Raw genomic sequence first — 16,114 nt, 5'->3', positions numbered from 1 at the left:
GGGAAGAGAACAGCCTTTAATATATGCATCTGGTCCAATGGTCTTGAGCCAATTACAGCACCGCCTGCGCTTGAAAGTTTATCCCATCCCTGTTCGTAGTCTCGACTGGCGCATCTTAGCGCGTACTCTGAGTTGTGCGGGGACGTGAAGCAGGAGGACTAGAAAGGTCGAGATTCAGAAAACCCCGCATACGCTGGGGTAGCGCCAAGGGAGTTTTTTCGCTCTAACCGGAACTCGGGAACATGAGTAGCGTCAATGGCTAAGAGTTTACCCCCCCGCGCTCTGTTTGTAGCTGCGCTTAATTTCCGTATTCAGTTTTGGGATGATGGGGAGCTGTCGTTTGCCTACATCTGGAAGTTCTGGGGTTTGAACCAGATTCTGGGGACCCCGCATGGAATTAAACTAGTGGGGTAAGTAATCATCCCCACGCGTCTGCTGATTTGAAGGATTCGTCATAAGCTGGGGGGTAAGTGTTGATCCCTCTATGCTATTTTCTCCTTGGATAAGTGCCAGCAGCCAAGTGCCAAGTGTTCACCAATTTAATTGATGCGCATATACTCCGACTCAGAACTAGGAACCGTTGCTCGTATTACCTCGCATGAAAGGATGTCTAATGGAATTGACCAAAAGGTGCAAGCGACTGCAAGTTTGTGGTGGAACCGGCCACCTTCCGTCATGCGACCTGAAGACCTTATCGAGGGACGTGACGGACAATTGACAGACATTGATCTCAAAACAGGGACTTTGGATTGCATAGTAACTGTGGAGAAATCGGAAAGGATCTGGTGAAATCCGGGGTGTTCGGTAGCTTGAACCGGCCGCGTTCCTGAATGGGTGCATTGCAGCGTCGGCCCTGCTTGTTTGCTGGGTCAAATGGCAGTGACCAACAGTGTCTAGATCCCTTCCCCAGAGTTTATCCCCGACACTAATCTTCCCCGCCGGCTTTTGACTTGTGATCAGCTCTGGTGGAATTGGGGGAGATGACCGCTGATTGAGTGGCTTGCGAGCATGGGTGCGAGCTAGCCATTGTGACAGGCTCAGGGAGCTTAAAGGGGATAAAGAAATAAGAGAATTCTAGTGACTAGACCAGGAAGTTCTCCTAGCGTTAATGTGAGGTTAGTGATATTTAGCCTTGTCAATGAGTGCAGTGTTGAAACCCAGAGACGATTAACTAAGCTCAATCATCACGTCAACTAATCTTACAACCATTCGTCTTCGTGGCGGCGCGTCAGCTAGCCAACTTAAGGGAGGACTTTTAAAATCACCCTTCTCTTATAAGTTGTACTCTGAAGATTTGTCGGAACATCGCCGAATGGCTCACAGATACGGAAAGAGGCCACATGACTTTGATTGGCGAAATAATATAGGGTAGGACAACAGTACGTGAGGGACTCACGAGGGTTGGGTGTTCCTAGCTCCACCTATGAGAGGGTCGATAATGGAACGAGATAGATACTTCACGTAGCTTAATTGAGGATTGAGAGAGTAATACAGAGTATATGTGTGAATGGTATTCTATGTACAATGGCCTATTAAATTAACCGGTATATCGAAGGGAAAACAACCCCCGCTCAATAGAGCTAACCAAAATGTTGCCACTCTGGAAGTAAGGGTAAACAGACCAAGCACCATAAAACTGCGCCTCACCACCAACAGCATCATCCTCGGGATGAACGTCAAAGAAGCCAATCTCCTCAAACAGAGCGCCAGTGTCATCCTGAGCAATTGAAGACACATTCACCATGCGAAGGCCGGATCCATAATTGGCCTGGTATGACACGCCGCCAACGACGTACTGGTTATGATCGATAGAGCGAACAGGGCTCTTGTATACGCCACGGAAGACAGGGTACTCCAGGTCTTGGATATCGACAATATATGTCGTGGTGTGCTGGTCAGCTGCAGGACCGGTCTTTTCTTGCTCATCCAGCTCGTCGTCGAGGAGGAGATACTTGTGATCCTCCGTCAACCAACCCTGGTGGGTATATGTTGCACCGTTGTATGTAGTGCGCGACAGCTGGCGCGGCATAGTGCGGCGAGAAATATCAACGATAGTGAGCGCATCTTCATTGTAGTTGAAGCAGATCTCACGACCCTGGAAGGCCTTCTGGGGACCCCGGTAGATAACGCACTGCGCGTCGTGAACGTAGCCATCCGAAGCGACACAACCAGCATCCTGAGGACGCTTTGGGTTGGAGACGTCGATCATCCAGAGTCCAGCGCGACACTTCAGATCGTAGGCCGTACCAACAGCTGCAATAAGCGCCGTCTCCTCGTTGGCGACAATGTTGTGGCTGTTGCCGAAAGCACTAAAGTGCGCCGCCAAGTCACTCCTGATGCTGAAGGTGGGAGGGTTCTTCTTATCGGTGTTGAGAAGCTTGGTGAGGTCGAAGATTTGGAGACCGTGGCCAGCTGCCTCAGAGCCGATGTAGGCGTAGTTGCCGATGACTTTGATGTCACGCCATGAAGAAGCGACAGTCTGGGTTGGAAGGCGACCGACGTAAGTTAGGCTACCGTCGGGGTGAACTTCTGCAAACGCAGTGCCGTCTGACTGTCCTAGAAGGGCAAACTCGCGGCCACTTGAAGCATGTGTCCAGCCTGAGGGGGGGATAAGTTAGCAAAACGAAGGATTGCAGAATAAAAGTAGCTCTGGAACATACCCCAGACATCGTTACCAACGCGAGTTCGGCTGCCCATATCCTGATGGCGCAAGAAGCCCAAAAGGTCGATCTTGTTACAAGAGTAACCTCCCGCCTTGCCGTCAGAACAAGGCGTGCCAGAGCTGAGCACTTTGTAGCGATCTTTGTCGAAGACACCAGCCGCAGCTTCGCTCTCATGCAGAGCCATCTTGCGCTGTTTAAGCTCTCCCATGCCGATGGCATGAGGCGCACTCTTGGCACGGAGGTAGTCTTCATTGTACTTGGCTGTGTTGATCCTCTGCGTCTGTGCGACGGCAGAGCCCGCTAGGGTGGCTAGGAGGAGGGAGGTGATGCTGGCCTTCATATTGACGGATTGGGGAGGTTTCAGAGACGTGATGAGTGAGAAACTACAGAGCGAATATCCCAAGGCGTGGAGGGAGTCTTTATACTTGATGTTAAGGTATGTTGATTGATCTAACAAGATTGGGAAACTGTCGTCGATCATTCCCCGGATTGGAAGCTAGATCTTTTGTTCTTGGAAACTGGTCCTTTTGTGCTTGGCAGCTTATTCAATCCAAGAGATATGCGATAAGGTCCTCAACTTGGTCCGGGCCAAGTCAATACTATGGATACCAATACTACCCTGGGTATTCACAGTGACGATTGAAATCAAACCTGCATCGTCGCTGACCATTGAGATGTCAGAGAACCCCTGGGATGATGTATATCATACCTAGATGGAGTTAGTAACTAAGGCAAAGGTTCCCCAGAAATATCGGGCCAAGGATCAAGATGAACAGGCACATAGATAGCCTGCGCATAGATAATCTTTAAGACCACCAGTCATGTTTCGTGTTTTTCTAAGCGACTCGTGGCCAAGGCTATGCCAAGCCATCGTGCCGATTAACTACCAGATTCATCTTAAGCTTATTATAAATATCTCACGGGTATATCACACGACCCACTACGGACTTTATGAGATGCCTATTTAGGATAGAAACCCGCTTCTCGCCATGTGACCTGCTATTTACCTTGTACTTCCAAGATAAAAGCGCAGTCTTGGCTCTGTTCTTCCCCGAAGCTCCCTACAGAGTACTATAGTTAAATAGTCTTCCTTCTGTTATAAAAAAGGGTAATATGCTTTAAACTAACTTAGATTTCCTGAGCTTTAATTGAAGGATACCTTTAGGTATGCTTTTGCAAGAGATGAACCAGGATCCAAGTTCACAAAGGTATCCTCCAACATTCTATAGCATTTTCATATCACTAACTAGATAGACTATTCACGGTTATATAGAAATTCGCTTATGTCTTCATCGTATATAAAACCGAGTTCCTCTAAAAAGTCTCTTGACCCATTCCAGCTTCTGTGAGGGTCAAGTCGATGGCTTCGTAAGCAGGCTCAATACTACCAGTCCTTATTAATTTGATCCGCATGTGACTTGGCAATGGGGGGATTGATATCACCGCGCATTGGTTTACGCAGCTCTGGAGAAGAGTGTTTTGAGAATCTTATTTTGAATTGATACAGATGACCTCTGATGCCTATACCATCAACCCCTTAGGGTTTTAATAAATCAGACATTTAACCATAGAAATGTAATTTAGTATTCCGGAGACTGGGGTTAGGATCAGAGAGGAACGTGTCTACAATGACTATGATCAAGGAGTATATATATATTCATTATAATATCCCAGTTTCATTTCATTTCTGGTTACCAAGATACGTTAGCCCAACCTCGATGTCACCATCCGTCCTGAAAGTCGGGATCTTCATCTTGAAAGTTTTACCACCAGGAAAGATGAAGCCAGCTTGTTGCTCCAGCCCGTACCATTGTGAAAATGAATCTCAACTCTGGCACTTACCAAGAAGTGCATACATTGTTTGGAATGTGAGACCTTTGATATAGTACTCTCAACTTTATTTACAATCTATAATTATTATAAAGACCATTACTCGTAGAATAAGAGAGAAATGTTTATATATACGCTTATTTAAAGTAGAGAAAATACAATCTTACTAGAAAACCTCTTACTAATACAGTTCATAACAAGTAGAAAGACAAAGCTCAATTCCATGATAATCAATCCATCTCGAGTACTCTACAACGTTACTTTACCAATTGAACGGTCGTCGAAGACCTCAGATCCCTTGAGCTGAAGCCAACACTGAGCGTTATGTCACCCTTCGGTGCCACCCAGTCCTGGGCAGTTACATCCCAATAACTCAGATCCCGACGCTTTAGGCTGAATGACACTTTCTTGGCCTCCTCAGGCTCAAGATGGACCTTCTCGAACCCACGCAGCATCTGTACTGGGCTGTTGGCTGGGATGTGGTTCTTGGGCAAAGAAGCATACAGCTGGATGACTGTCGCGCCTGCAACCCGGCCGGTGTTGGATACCTCGACGGAACACTTGACGACTGTTTCCCAGAGATGAGGGTTACCGCCTAGTGCCAGTGTAGCGTTGGAGAGGGATGCGCGGGCGGAGATCTTGTTTGCTGAGGAGACGACGAGCTTGGAGGATATATCAAAGGTGGTGTAGCTGAGACCGTAGCCAAACTCATAGAGAGGGTCCAGGCCCTTGTTGTCGAAGTGTCGATAGTCAATTAACAGTCCCTCGGTAAAGTCACTTTGCCAATTCGAAGCGTCTTCAGCTGCGGGGCCAGTGATGTTGATGATCTTTCCGTTGTAATCCTCCTCTTTCTTGGCAATGGTATATGGGAGCTTGCCAGAGGGATTGAACTTTCCGGTCAAGACGTCCAGGATGGAGTTACCTGATTCCTGGCCTGGGTAATGCGCAGCGACAATAGCACTGACGTTGGGGTTCGTCGCCCATGGCATCACGTCCGGCCCTCCAGAGTGAGTGACAACGATGGTGCGACGAGGGCAGCGTGATGCAATACTATTGACGACTTGGACTGAGTTGTCATCTGCGACAAGAGTCTTGCGATCAAAACCCTCGGTGGCGAAAGACTTGAGGAAGACGATGCAGACCTCTGGCCATGGGTACAAACCAGGCATACTGCTGAGAATAGCAGTATTGTTGGCGACGTATTGAAGCCGTTTGTCGTTGTCCTTGGCGTAAGACTTGAACGCATCCAAGGGACTGACAACGTAGCTTGGTCGGCCGCTTCCTGAACCGCCGCCAGAGATAAGAGTACCGATATCGATGCCATCGTGATCACTGAAGAGGGTACCCACGGAGGGATCAGCAGCATCATTGCCAAAAAGACCGATGTTGGTGAGGGACTTGTTGAGAGGAAGAATGGAGCCTTCATTCTTGAGCAAGACTGTTCCGGCAGCAGCGATCTCACGGATGAGAGCTGAATGGTTGCCGCGAACATCGCGACCAACTGGAGATGGGCCGGGATAAGGGTACTTGAAGCCGTTGTAAACGAGGGGCTGAGACGATGGGTCCACAGAGGGGTAGCCTTTATCCTGACCAAGATAGAAGTAAGGCGTCAAGATCCGTCGCACCATTCCATCCAAATCCGACTCAGAGAGTGTCTCGTTCTTGACATAATTGACAAGATTATCACCCCAGTACGTCTCAACTAGAGGAATTAGATTGACAGGTCCGGGCTGGTTCATATCAAGACCTGCCTTGACGGGACTAAGTCCAGGCGGAGTAGCCAGAAAGTCGGACATGACATACCCTTCAAAGCCAAGCTCTTTCTTCAAGAGGTTATTGATCAGATGCTTGTTTTCACAGCTATATGTCTCATTGACACGGTTGTAGCCACACATGACTGATGCTACACCAGCATGAACGGCGTCTGCAAAGGGCCACATGTACAGCTCGTGTATGGTGCGATCGTCAATGTTGGAGGATACTGCGTCTACCATCTTTCCGTTGATCAGTGTGGGTTTTCGCTGCGTTTCTTGTTCATTGCCAACGAGATGCTTGGCTGTAGCCTGGACACCGGTGTCTTGGATTGCTCGAATTGTTTCATCCATGGCGATGCCGGTTAGGTAAGGATCTGGCGAGAAGCCCTCCCAGTTGCGACCGCCATGTGGACTTCTGCCCAGAGCTCCCGCAACAGGTCTAATCTACCGTCAGTGATCACAATAAAAAAGAAATGGTGACAGATTTTACCCAAGAATGACGTGAGCACCCTTCGCTTTGAATTCCTTTGCCATGGCCTCTCCCCTCAGCGCCATCAACTGCCTATCCCACGTCGCAGCAGTAGTAACGCCAGATGGAAAGACACTGACTAGATCTCCGAGACGAAGCCCAATTGGTCCGTCTTGAATGCAAAGACCGCCGAAACCAAGACGTTTGATGGGCGCGATGTACTCGATGCATGTTCCATCAAAGGTGCCTGTCACCATCAAGGACTTTTCCTTGGGCGTCATCTTGGAGATCAGTGTGTCCGCTTTACCACGGGCATTGAGCCATTGCGAGGGGTCAATTGCTGTGACATGTCAGTAAGCCTTGGCTGAGGTGTTGAGGACGATCTAACCTGATGATGATTCAGGTCCTGCCACAACGGGCAAGACCAATGATAGTAAAGACGCCAAACTAAGTCGATACATCTTGAGTACAGAGTATTCAGTCTTTGAGCTACTGTCTTAGCATCACTATCCTGTTTGCCAACACTTCAGCCTTATATACACTCCTACTCATGCACTTGGGCACTAAATGAGCACCCACAATCATATTCTCGCCGAGTTCCGCACAGCCCCCAAAAGAGGCCGAAGTGAATCGTAACATGCCAAGAACAGCCCGATCCTCCATCCCTCAGCTCTGTTAGCCCCAACCTAATCTATACAAGAATGGGCGCAAGAGTCCAGACCTATATCCATCCGAGAGCTTATCTTACGATTTATCGTTGCATATTATGTCTTCAGCTGACAAGGGGCGTTCCCATTTCTCCCAGAATGCGACGCGTCAATTCTGTACCTAGATTACCGCCACCCTACCAAAAGTACTCATCAAATCCCTCCTGTAGATCCGTAACTATGCCTTTCATGAGCTCAGCTACCTGTCCCTTTGGCACCGAGACTTGTACCTGGTATCCTAGTCTCTTCGCATCGCCTGCATCATTAGCCGACTTTGCCTTGTAAATCATGCACCAATTTCGGACAGGCAAAGCCTCCACTTCCAAGGGCTGGCAGAACATATGCTGCTCCTGTCCGAAATTTATCTCCTCCATAGAAACTTTAGTCCAATCATCTACATACAAAGTATCAGGGTCAAATGCGGGCGCCAAATCCATGAGCCCGTTGACAGCTTGAATAGACTGAATCCACTCATCCCCCTTGGCCAATTTCTCTGGCGTCAGCCCAGTGACTCCTTCGCGAACTGCAAATGCCACTTCGCTCAGATTCTTAGACGCTGGCAAATATGGCGTATCAACAGCTGTGATACAATTACCGAAATACTCTCTAGGCATGTTTCTAGCCTTTCGTGCATCTACTATAGTGACAATTCGCGTAACACGCGGATGCGGCATGAGCCCGTTGTACACAAAGCGGTTCAGCGCCTTGAGTAGGTAGGCTTTAAATGCATCTTGTGTTGAGCATGTCGCCGGGTGTAGCCGAGCCCGTGCTTTCTGAACAAGGATACTGAGATCTTCTGCTGAGACATCAAATCTTGCATATTCCAGGGTCTTGAACACTATCGTGTGAACCAGTGGGGCATAGGCTTTGATCTTGCTTATCACTGTGGGGGAGAATAGCTGTGATCGCCGGGGAAGACGTCGGGGTATATCTTCCAACAATACCGCTTTCGAGGGAGACTTGAAGCGGATCCTCTCAGCGACGTGGGGAGATATCGATAGTGTCTCTTGAGTATGTATATCATGCCATGCCTTTAGAAGATGGTATAGTGACAAGGCATCTCCAAGGACGTGGCAGAAGCTCACCCCCAAGACTGTCTGAGAGGTGTGAGGCAAGTATGTGACGGTGATCTGTAACAGAGGAGCTTGGCCATTCAGGACTTTCTTAGTCGTGATGCGATTGATGAACCTCTTCCAAACAGAAGGATAGAATGCCCCTTGATGGTCTTTCTGCAAGTATAGGGGAACGGGGTGGTAGAGGTTCAGCGAGAGCTCTCCGCGTGTAGCTGCAGAGGGTCTTCTGAAGCGCCCGTACACAGGCGGGAACAGTGACAGGGTCTTTGACAGTGATGTTCGCAGTTGATCCTTGTCCAAGGTACCGTTAATGACGAGGACTACATCAACAGGCATGAAGTAGGTGTCGAGGAAGCTGAGCGGGAAGACTCTATCGCCACTCCCCTGATCTTCATACTGAAGTTCAATACGCTGCGCCATAATGAAACGAAATTTGCAATGTCATGGTCTGTAATAACAATTAACAGTAAAATATTACGAAACAAGAAAAGGCTTTCAGAAGATCATTTGGTTGCAAACACCTGTCTGAGCCCCTCGGCCAGTTTCTTCAGAAACTCGCCGTTCAGCCCCCAAATACCCCCTACAAACGCCCCGATCACCAATACCAGAATAGCAAGCCGGACGAGCCCACTAGCAGTCAACCACACATTCGCAATCTCCATTCCATAATCCCTGACAGACGCTCTGAGGGACGTAGTCCCAAAGAAGCAAAGATTCATAACAAATGCACTCCTCTTGCGCTCCTTCAGCCTCCTAGCCCTCATCGTATCCACATACTCCCTCAGCATACTCGCCCTCTTCTCAGCGGGAGTGCCCGGGAAGCGTATGATGGTCCTACTAAGATCCACTGCATCCTCCATAGCGCATGCAGCTCCTTTTCCTAGAAATGGCGCCATACTACCTGATTAATACCGAAGAATTCCAGAAGTGTTTCGAGAACGTACTTGAATGTGGCATCACCAACTAGCGTTACATTGTCCGAATTCCACGGCTCACTAACGTCTACCATGCGGAAGACGTTGGCGTAGGCGGAGTCTGTGACGATGAGCTCCACTAGTGCTTTGATGGAGGGGTGGGTTGGGTGCGCGTTGACGCGGGAGATGCACTCGGCTTTGAGTTCATCGGGTGTCATTTCAGCCGGTGATTTTGACTGATCGGCGAAATCTCTAAGGCGGCTACCGAAACCTACCATAACGTATGATGATTCTGGGTCGATGTGCTCAGGGTCGAGACCCTTAGCGTAAGGCTGCTCGGGGTTTTGCCATGTCATGATGGTGATTTCCTGGCCGTTGGGGTAGAGGACCTAGTTGATCAGTATCACCCCACATGAAAGAGCTTTTGATGCTCACCAGACTCCCTGTCTTGTACGGAATCATGCTTTCTACCTCTCGAGTGTAGGGGACTTTGAAGTAGATGATGACCAGATCTGTCTGAACTGTTTGGATGCTGGGTAGCAGAGTACGTCGGACCCGTGAGGTAATCCCGTCAGCTCCGACAATTAGATCACAAACATGACTACTCCCATCTGCAAAAACTGCCTTGATCGTTCCATCTTGAAGCTCTTGGTAAGTTGTAAACTTCTTGCCAGTTGTCAACCATTTCTCCGACTCATAGAGAAGGCCCTTCCTCAATCTGAGGCGTGAGACTGCGGCTGTCTTGCGGAATTCCTCGGGTAGGTATGTGTAGAAAACATGTCCGTCTGGCCGCATGAAGCACGAGTGGTAGTAGCCCTCTTTTGGTGTCTTGGCCACGCTCGGAAGGACCTTGGCCCATGTCTCGGGCGGTAGATGGGTCTTCAGAAGATTGAGAATCTCAAGACTTAGCTGGATGCGGTATCCCGAGAGGCTGTCCTCGTTTTGGTAGCGTTCAAAAACGTGTGCGTCTATACCGGGAGCTGAGGAGAGTAACTGGCCGAGGAGAAGACCAGCGATTCCACCCCCAATGACGGCAACACGGACAGGCTTAGGTTGGTCGGCCATTCCGAGTAATTAACAATTCTTTCTAGTATTATAGTTAATCACGAAGATTTCAATTTATTTTCTCTTCAATCATCCTAACATATATACGTTTTGATCATGCACTGAGAGTTATTCTGGCACCGCAGATCGCCCTCGGAGGATTTCCAGCACATTTCAGAGCCATCACGCCACCCGTTTACGAACACCAGCCAAATATTCCCCCGAGGCAATGTACAGTACACTATGATGCCGGTACTGAATTTTCTGATCTGGTACGATCGTGAGGTCAAATCGTCGCAGCAGAACAGCCAGGATGAGTCGGACTTCCTTCAACGCGAAGCTGCGAAAGTTAGCACCTATCGTCGAAAAGTCTGAGCGGGACCTTACTGCTTGCCAATACACACTCGTGACCCTGCTGAGAACGGATACCAATGCTTTTCGGCAGCCTTTTCGCCTGCATGCCCAGAGATCCATCTCTCAGGAATGAACTTGTCAGCGTCGGGATAGACGCGAGAATCACGGTGGAGAGCTGTTGTGTCTGCTGTAACCAATGTCTAATTTTGTTAGTCGCGTTTTTGCAGGCACAACGCCAGTGACTTACGCCAGCCGGAAGAACATAATCTCCAACCGTCACGGGCTCTAAAGCCTGTCGCGCAAAGCCTTTTAATTGACACTAGTTAGTATCATGCCTGAGAAGGAATAAATGAACATCTTACCGCCAGCTGCGGGGGGTAGCATGCGAAGCGTCTCGTGGATGACTGCATTCAGATATGGCAAGTTATGAGTGTTCTCGTCGACGATCGGATCGCTCGATGATGCGAGAAGCTCATCCAGCTCTCTCTTCAGCGCCTGATGAGCAGCTGGATTCTCTAGAAGTTTCATCAGGCAGAAAGTTGCCGTCACGGCAGATGTGTCGCTCCCAGCCAGTCTCCATGTTATCAGCAATTGATGCCCTCGCAAGGAAAATGAGGACTTACAGGAACACAAACATCTCAGCTTTAATGTCCTCCATACTCAACTTATCAGGATTTTCAGCTGAAGCCTCGAGAAGCATGTCAAGAAGGTCTCTCCGCTCGCTCTCCTTCTGGCTGTGCAGCCGCTTGTCGATGATGCCTTGGACAATTGCATCGAGCTGTTCATCTCGAGGCTTACCAAATAGGCTCAATAGAGGTACAGTTTGGTACAGAGCTGCTTTCTTCATGTAGTTGGTGATCCTCGTCTTTAGCGGATGGTGGCCCTGGCGAACAAGGCCAAAGGAGCCTCCAAAAGAGCATTCAGCCATGATGTCCTGGATCTGTCAATTATCTCCAAACGTGTGTAAAAATTGAGTGTACTCACTGAAGCAAGACTGCTGAGCAGATCATAGATGTTGACAGTCGCTGTCCCGCCGCCAGCAGCGCAGCGCTCTTCCAGTACATCCTCCAGAACCTGAACACAGCCGTGCATCAGCGGCTCCAGTGCTTTGAGGTAGCTCATTGAGAAGCCATTTGAGAGCAGTCTTCGCTGGAACAATGTTAGCACCTATATGCTATTTCGTACCGGTTTCTCACTCTAATGCGATATTTGGCCTTGTCTCTCTCTGTAAACAACGTCGCGACGTGCGGGTTCTGTCGATATTTCTCATAGAGAGGACTCTTATGCAGATCCCAATCCACGAGAACGCGATGGACCGATACTGGGTCAGACACCAAGACCAGATTCGGGGCTGTAAGATTGAGTAAACTTGCATGGTCTATCTATGTTGGGAGACTTACTGACTCGCACGACATCGCCGTATTGATGATGAAGGTCCTGTGCAAGAAAAGGTGCAGTGCCCTTCAAGAATGCCAAACGCCATGGCAGTGGTGAGAGTTTGTTCCATAACGGCCCTGGAACTCTGGACAGGGGACCAGTAAATCCAAAGATTAGCGCCTTTAGTACCCGTCGCAGCAGCTCTAGGCCTACAGCGAACAGCGCTAACGTGGTGTAAGAATACGGCAGGTTCAGCATCATGACACGATTGAACAATTCAAATTCAGTGTAAAATATATTAATATTACGTTGTCTTCTTTATACGCTGTATCGTTAACTCGCAAAACGCGCCGAGAATGGCGGAAATGCCCCGAGCCAACACCTCAGGTGATATATCACCCGAATCGCACCACCAAATCACTTCTCCAGGCCTAAATCCTGCAACACAACAATGCGACCAGTACAGAAGCTCAACAATGGCGGAAGAAGAGTCGAGCGCGCAGATTCGCGCAGCTAGCAGAACCATGGAAGGTTATAGGCTTCATCTTTCGGTTATTGGGTGTGGAACCCGCGGAAACAATTTCAGGAGCGATGCTAACTGCTACAGATTGACGTTTGGTCTCTTCCTGTCTGCGCTGGAAACGACGATCGTATCGACAACGCTGGACACCATCGCAAAGCATTTTGACGATGAGCGCGAGTACTCGTGGATAGTCACTGCCTACATGGTCACATTTAACGGTAAAGCTCTCAATTCTCCTTAATGCTGTTTACTAATCACCGATCAGGCTTCTTGCTTCTACATGCACGATTGAGCGATGTCTTTGGCCGCTTCACCGTCTTCTACGCCTGCCTCGCCATCTTCGCTCTATTCTCTGGCGTTTGCGGAGCAGCACAATCCATGACACAATTGTAAGCGACTATTCTCAACCCAGTCACTTGCTGTGACTAATTGTCGACAGAATTGTCTTCCGCGCTTTCCAGGGCCTCGGCGCCTCTGGTCTTTTCTCACTTACAATGGTGATTGTCCCTGACATTACGCCCGATCGCTGGCTGGGTTTGTACTCTGGCGTCGTGAGCTCAGTGTTCGCCTTCTCGAGTGTTTTGGGCCCGGTGTTGGGCGGCGTTTTGGCCCAGCATTCGACGTGGAGATGGGTGTTTTTACTCAAGTCTGTGAGAATTCACGGCCGCGATACTTTCAGGACTGATTATGCCTCAGCTTACCCGGTGCAGCAGTATGTGCCTTTTTGCTGCTCCCGTCACTCAGATGGAAGAATAACTCCAAGTCTGTGAGGAATGGATGGAGGGAAATTGACGCACCCGGCGCGTTCCTCTTCTTGGCTGCCACGATTTTTCTGATCTACGCTCTACAGAGTGCCTCGACGGTTGGAGATGGAAACGGCTGGTCGAGCCCGGCTATTATTGGCTGTTTAGTCGGTTCTGGAGTGTCGCTGATCATGTTCATTGGGTATGAATTGGTGCTCCCCCGATACTCATCAATTGCTCCATTCTTCCCTCTTCCGTTGCTTCTGCAGCCGGACATTGCGCTTCTCATGATGTGGGTACGAATAATCCCGTATCTCAGTCTTCTATTGACTTGGGAATTTTAGATCTGCTTTCTTCATGGGTAGCTCGTTCTACTCTACCATTATCCAACTACCCCAGCGTCTACAACACGTCAATGACAAGTCCCCAACAACAGCGGGCGTTCTTCTCCTGCCAGTGCTTCTCCCATCAGCGGGCTTCTCTGCGCTATCTGGAGGTCTTTATCGCAAGTTTCCTGCAGCGACACCTCTGCTTCTTTTTTGCGGTGGTGTCCTTCAAGTTATTGGTGTCGGGCTGCTGTCTACTCTACCAACTGGGTCATCTGTTTCGAACAGTCAATATGGGTTTGAAGTCATGACAGGCATTGGCTTTGGACTCATGCTCCCATCTTTCATGATTCTCGCGCGAGATTGGGTATCTGAGGAACAATACGGTAAGTAAACACCATCAAAGTGGCTGCCTTCGCTAACGCGCATCTCAGCGACCGCCATGGGCCTCGTGAATACGTTCAGAACTTTGGGCGGCTGCGTCTCAATTGCAGTCTGCGGCGCAATTCTCAACAAAGAACTTGACAAGGCATCCAGGATCTCAAACATTAAATCGGCTTATGGGGATATCTACAACGAGCAATTCTTTGTCATGGCCAGCTTATCCATACCGTCTGCGCTGGCTGCGGGCATCATCTTGATGAGACAGTACACCAAGAAAGGTGTTTTCAGGCTAGTACCTGGCTCAGGCACTCTTAGCAGTTAGAGAAGAGTGCTAGCCAGCATAGGTGGTGATATTGATTGGTCTCGGCGGGTTTCATATCCCACTTTAATACTCGCCGAGCCGAGTTTTATACTCGGCAGATTGAATAAATACCTAAGAGTAAAGTCTCAACAGTACCCACCTCGTTCTGAATGGCTTTTGGGCATATATTTTATATCAATATTCATTCAATATGCGTATCCTTTGTCTCCATGGTGCTGGCACCAACTCCGAGGTAAGGAGTTCCTAGATAACGCACCGACGATGATAGCTAACCAAGATGGGTAGATCTTTAAAATCCAGCTTGGTATGATGTCAATCCTCGCACTGCACATCCCGAGCTAACTCTAACAGGTCCTGTAATTCACCATCTCCTTCAAGATGATCCAACACTTTCGTTCGAGTTTTACGATGCAGAAGTAGAATGCCCTCCTGCTCAAGGTAAGATCTTGCCCCAATTGCGCCAGTCCTACCCTAATCACATACAATATAGGCATCGAAGCATTATCCGAGGGACCTTTTTACCAATGGTACTTATGGGACCATTTACAGAAGATCCCACCGGCCCAAACCGCTACCAACGCGATCGACAACGTCCTCGACATAATAGCAGAAGAAGGCCCCTTCGACGGTGTAGTCGGCTTCTCCCAAGGCGCAGCCATAACAGCATCTGTGCTCGCACACTACTCCAAAAAGAACCCACTCGAGCCCCAGACCAACTTATTTAAGTTTGCAATGTTTATCTGCGGCTCTAAGCCCTTTACGTACGATGGCATGAATCGTATAGATCAGTGCGGCAAGCCTGTTGTTCAGATACCTACGGCGCATGTAGTGGGCAAGAAGGATCAATGGTATAAAGAGAGCCTGGGGTTATTTGCGCTTTGTGATGCTCACTCTGCCAAGATTTATGACCATGGGCAGGGGCATTCGTTGCCAGTCAATCCTCAGACGACAGGGATTGTGGCGCAGATGTTTAAGATTTTGAGTGCGAAGGCAAATTTTGCTTGTTGATAGATTTCTCGGGTTGGTTAGAAGTACGATTACATGCCGTGTGACCTTGCCTCTCAGGGTACTGATCAATAATTGATGTAAAAGCTCTCGGATCAACGGAAACATGACATCATGGGGTCACCGGGCTGTGAATAGTTGCTGCTATAGAAGCTTGTAGTTCCTTTAGGACAACGTCAACTAAGACTGTTTAGTGAGCAGCGTCAAAGGAACCGTGGATTGCCCAGTGGATAGTAAATTCTCTTGTCACGGCAAGAATCAGTATGTGAATTGTACTGTTAATGCCAAAGTTAATCCGTAACAGCTCATTACCATCACTTTTAGAATTCCATAACCTGGAGCTATCTATAATTCTCCGTATTTTTCCGAGTTCGCATAAATCTCCTAGCGTCATTCTTGGTTTTCCGAACTCAATTCCCCCACATTCAACACCCTTACAGGGATTGCCAGGCCAGAATATCAATCCCTGATAGGTCAATTCACAGACCCGATCAGGGTCTCAGGGTCGCTCGTCACCTCAACGACGTGGCAACATGGTTCATAGACAAGTACTGTCATAACGCGTCCTGATATCAAATCTCGCTTGCAGCGGCATGTAATGCCGATCTTCAGTACAACACTGCCAT

The 16,114-nt window shown here is 48.8% G+C and overlaps 6 protein-coding genes across 6 annotated transcripts; 2 read left to right on the top strand and 4 right to left on the bottom strand.

Moving 5' to 3' along the window:
- Positions 1-1,537: 1,537 nt before the first annotated feature.
- Positions 1,538-3,003, bottom strand: FOBCDRAFT_276174 (uncharacterized protein; the record flags this gene model as incomplete). The annotated part of the gene is made up of 2 exons (XM_031185519.2): positions 1,538-2,598; positions 2,661-3,003. 2 exons carry the CDS (start codon positions 3,001-3,003, stop codon positions 1,538-1,540), a joined length of 1,404 nt encoding a protein of 467 aa, XP_031036654.2.
- Positions 3,004-4,659: 1,656 nt separating this feature from the next.
- FOBCDRAFT_44349 (glycoside hydrolase superfamily) lies at positions 4,660-7,200 on the bottom strand. The gene is made up of 3 exons (XM_059612199.1): positions 7,105-7,200; positions 6,738-7,056; positions 4,660-6,686 (listed from the first exon to the last, which is right to left on the bottom strand). The coding sequence occupies exons 1-3, from the start codon at positions 7,175-7,177 to the stop codon at positions 4,751-4,753; spliced, it is 2,328 nt and encodes a 775-aa protein (XP_059467419.1). The 5' UTR covers positions 7,178-7,200; the 3' UTR covers positions 4,660-4,750.
- Positions 7,201-7,560: 360 nt separating this feature from the next.
- Positions 7,561-10,475, bottom strand: FOBCDRAFT_241362 (uncharacterized protein; the record flags this gene model as incomplete). The annotated part of the gene is made up of 4 exons (XM_059610348.1): positions 7,561-8,907; positions 9,018-9,376; positions 9,493-9,799; positions 9,846-10,475. 4 exons carry the CDS (start codon positions 10,473-10,475, stop codon positions 7,561-7,563), a joined length of 2,643 nt encoding a protein of 880 aa, XP_059467418.1.
- A 34-nt stretch (positions 10,476-10,509) lies between these two features.
- On the bottom strand, positions 10,510-12,471 carry FOBCDRAFT_227092 (cytochrome P450). Its single transcript, XM_059609733.1, has 7 exons — positions 12,209-12,471; positions 12,005-12,159; positions 11,793-11,957; positions 11,432-11,742; positions 11,171-11,382; positions 11,056-11,114; positions 10,510-11,008 (listed from the first exon to the last, which is right to left on the bottom strand). The coding sequence occupies exons 1-7, from the start codon at positions 12,444-12,446 to the stop codon at positions 10,838-10,840; spliced, it is 1,311 nt and encodes a 436-aa protein (XP_059467417.1). The 5' UTR covers positions 12,447-12,471; the 3' UTR covers positions 10,510-10,837.
- A 112-nt stretch (positions 12,472-12,583) lies between these two features.
- Positions 12,584-14,620, top strand: FOBCDRAFT_227087 (major facilitator superfamily domain-containing protein). Its single transcript, XM_059609732.1, has 6 exons — positions 12,584-12,926; positions 12,974-13,097; positions 13,148-13,354; positions 13,405-13,743; positions 13,796-14,163; positions 14,212-14,620. Exons 1-6 carry the CDS (start codon positions 12,662-12,664, stop codon positions 14,481-14,483), a joined length of 1,575 nt encoding a protein of 524 aa, XP_059467416.1. The 5' UTR covers positions 12,584-12,661; the 3' UTR covers positions 14,484-14,620.
- On the top strand, positions 14,621-15,782 carry FOBCDRAFT_227082 (serine hydrolase FSH). Its single transcript, XM_059609731.1, has 4 exons — positions 14,621-14,715; positions 14,769-14,787; positions 14,835-14,921; positions 14,974-15,782. Exons 1-4 carry the CDS (start codon positions 14,674-14,676, stop codon positions 15,489-15,491), a joined length of 666 nt encoding a protein of 221 aa, XP_059467415.1. The 5' UTR covers positions 14,621-14,673; the 3' UTR covers positions 15,492-15,782.
- The last annotated feature ends 332 nt before the right edge of the window (positions 15,783-16,114 follow it).

This window comes from Fusarium oxysporum, chromosome VI (assembly GCF_013085055.1).
Source record: "Fusarium oxysporum Fo47 chromosome VI, complete sequence".
Classification (NCBI taxonomy): Eukaryota; Fungi; Ascomycota; class Sordariomycetes; order Hypocreales; family Nectriaceae; genus Fusarium; species Fusarium oxysporum.
This window is presented reverse-complemented; position numbering and strand designations above follow the sequence as displayed.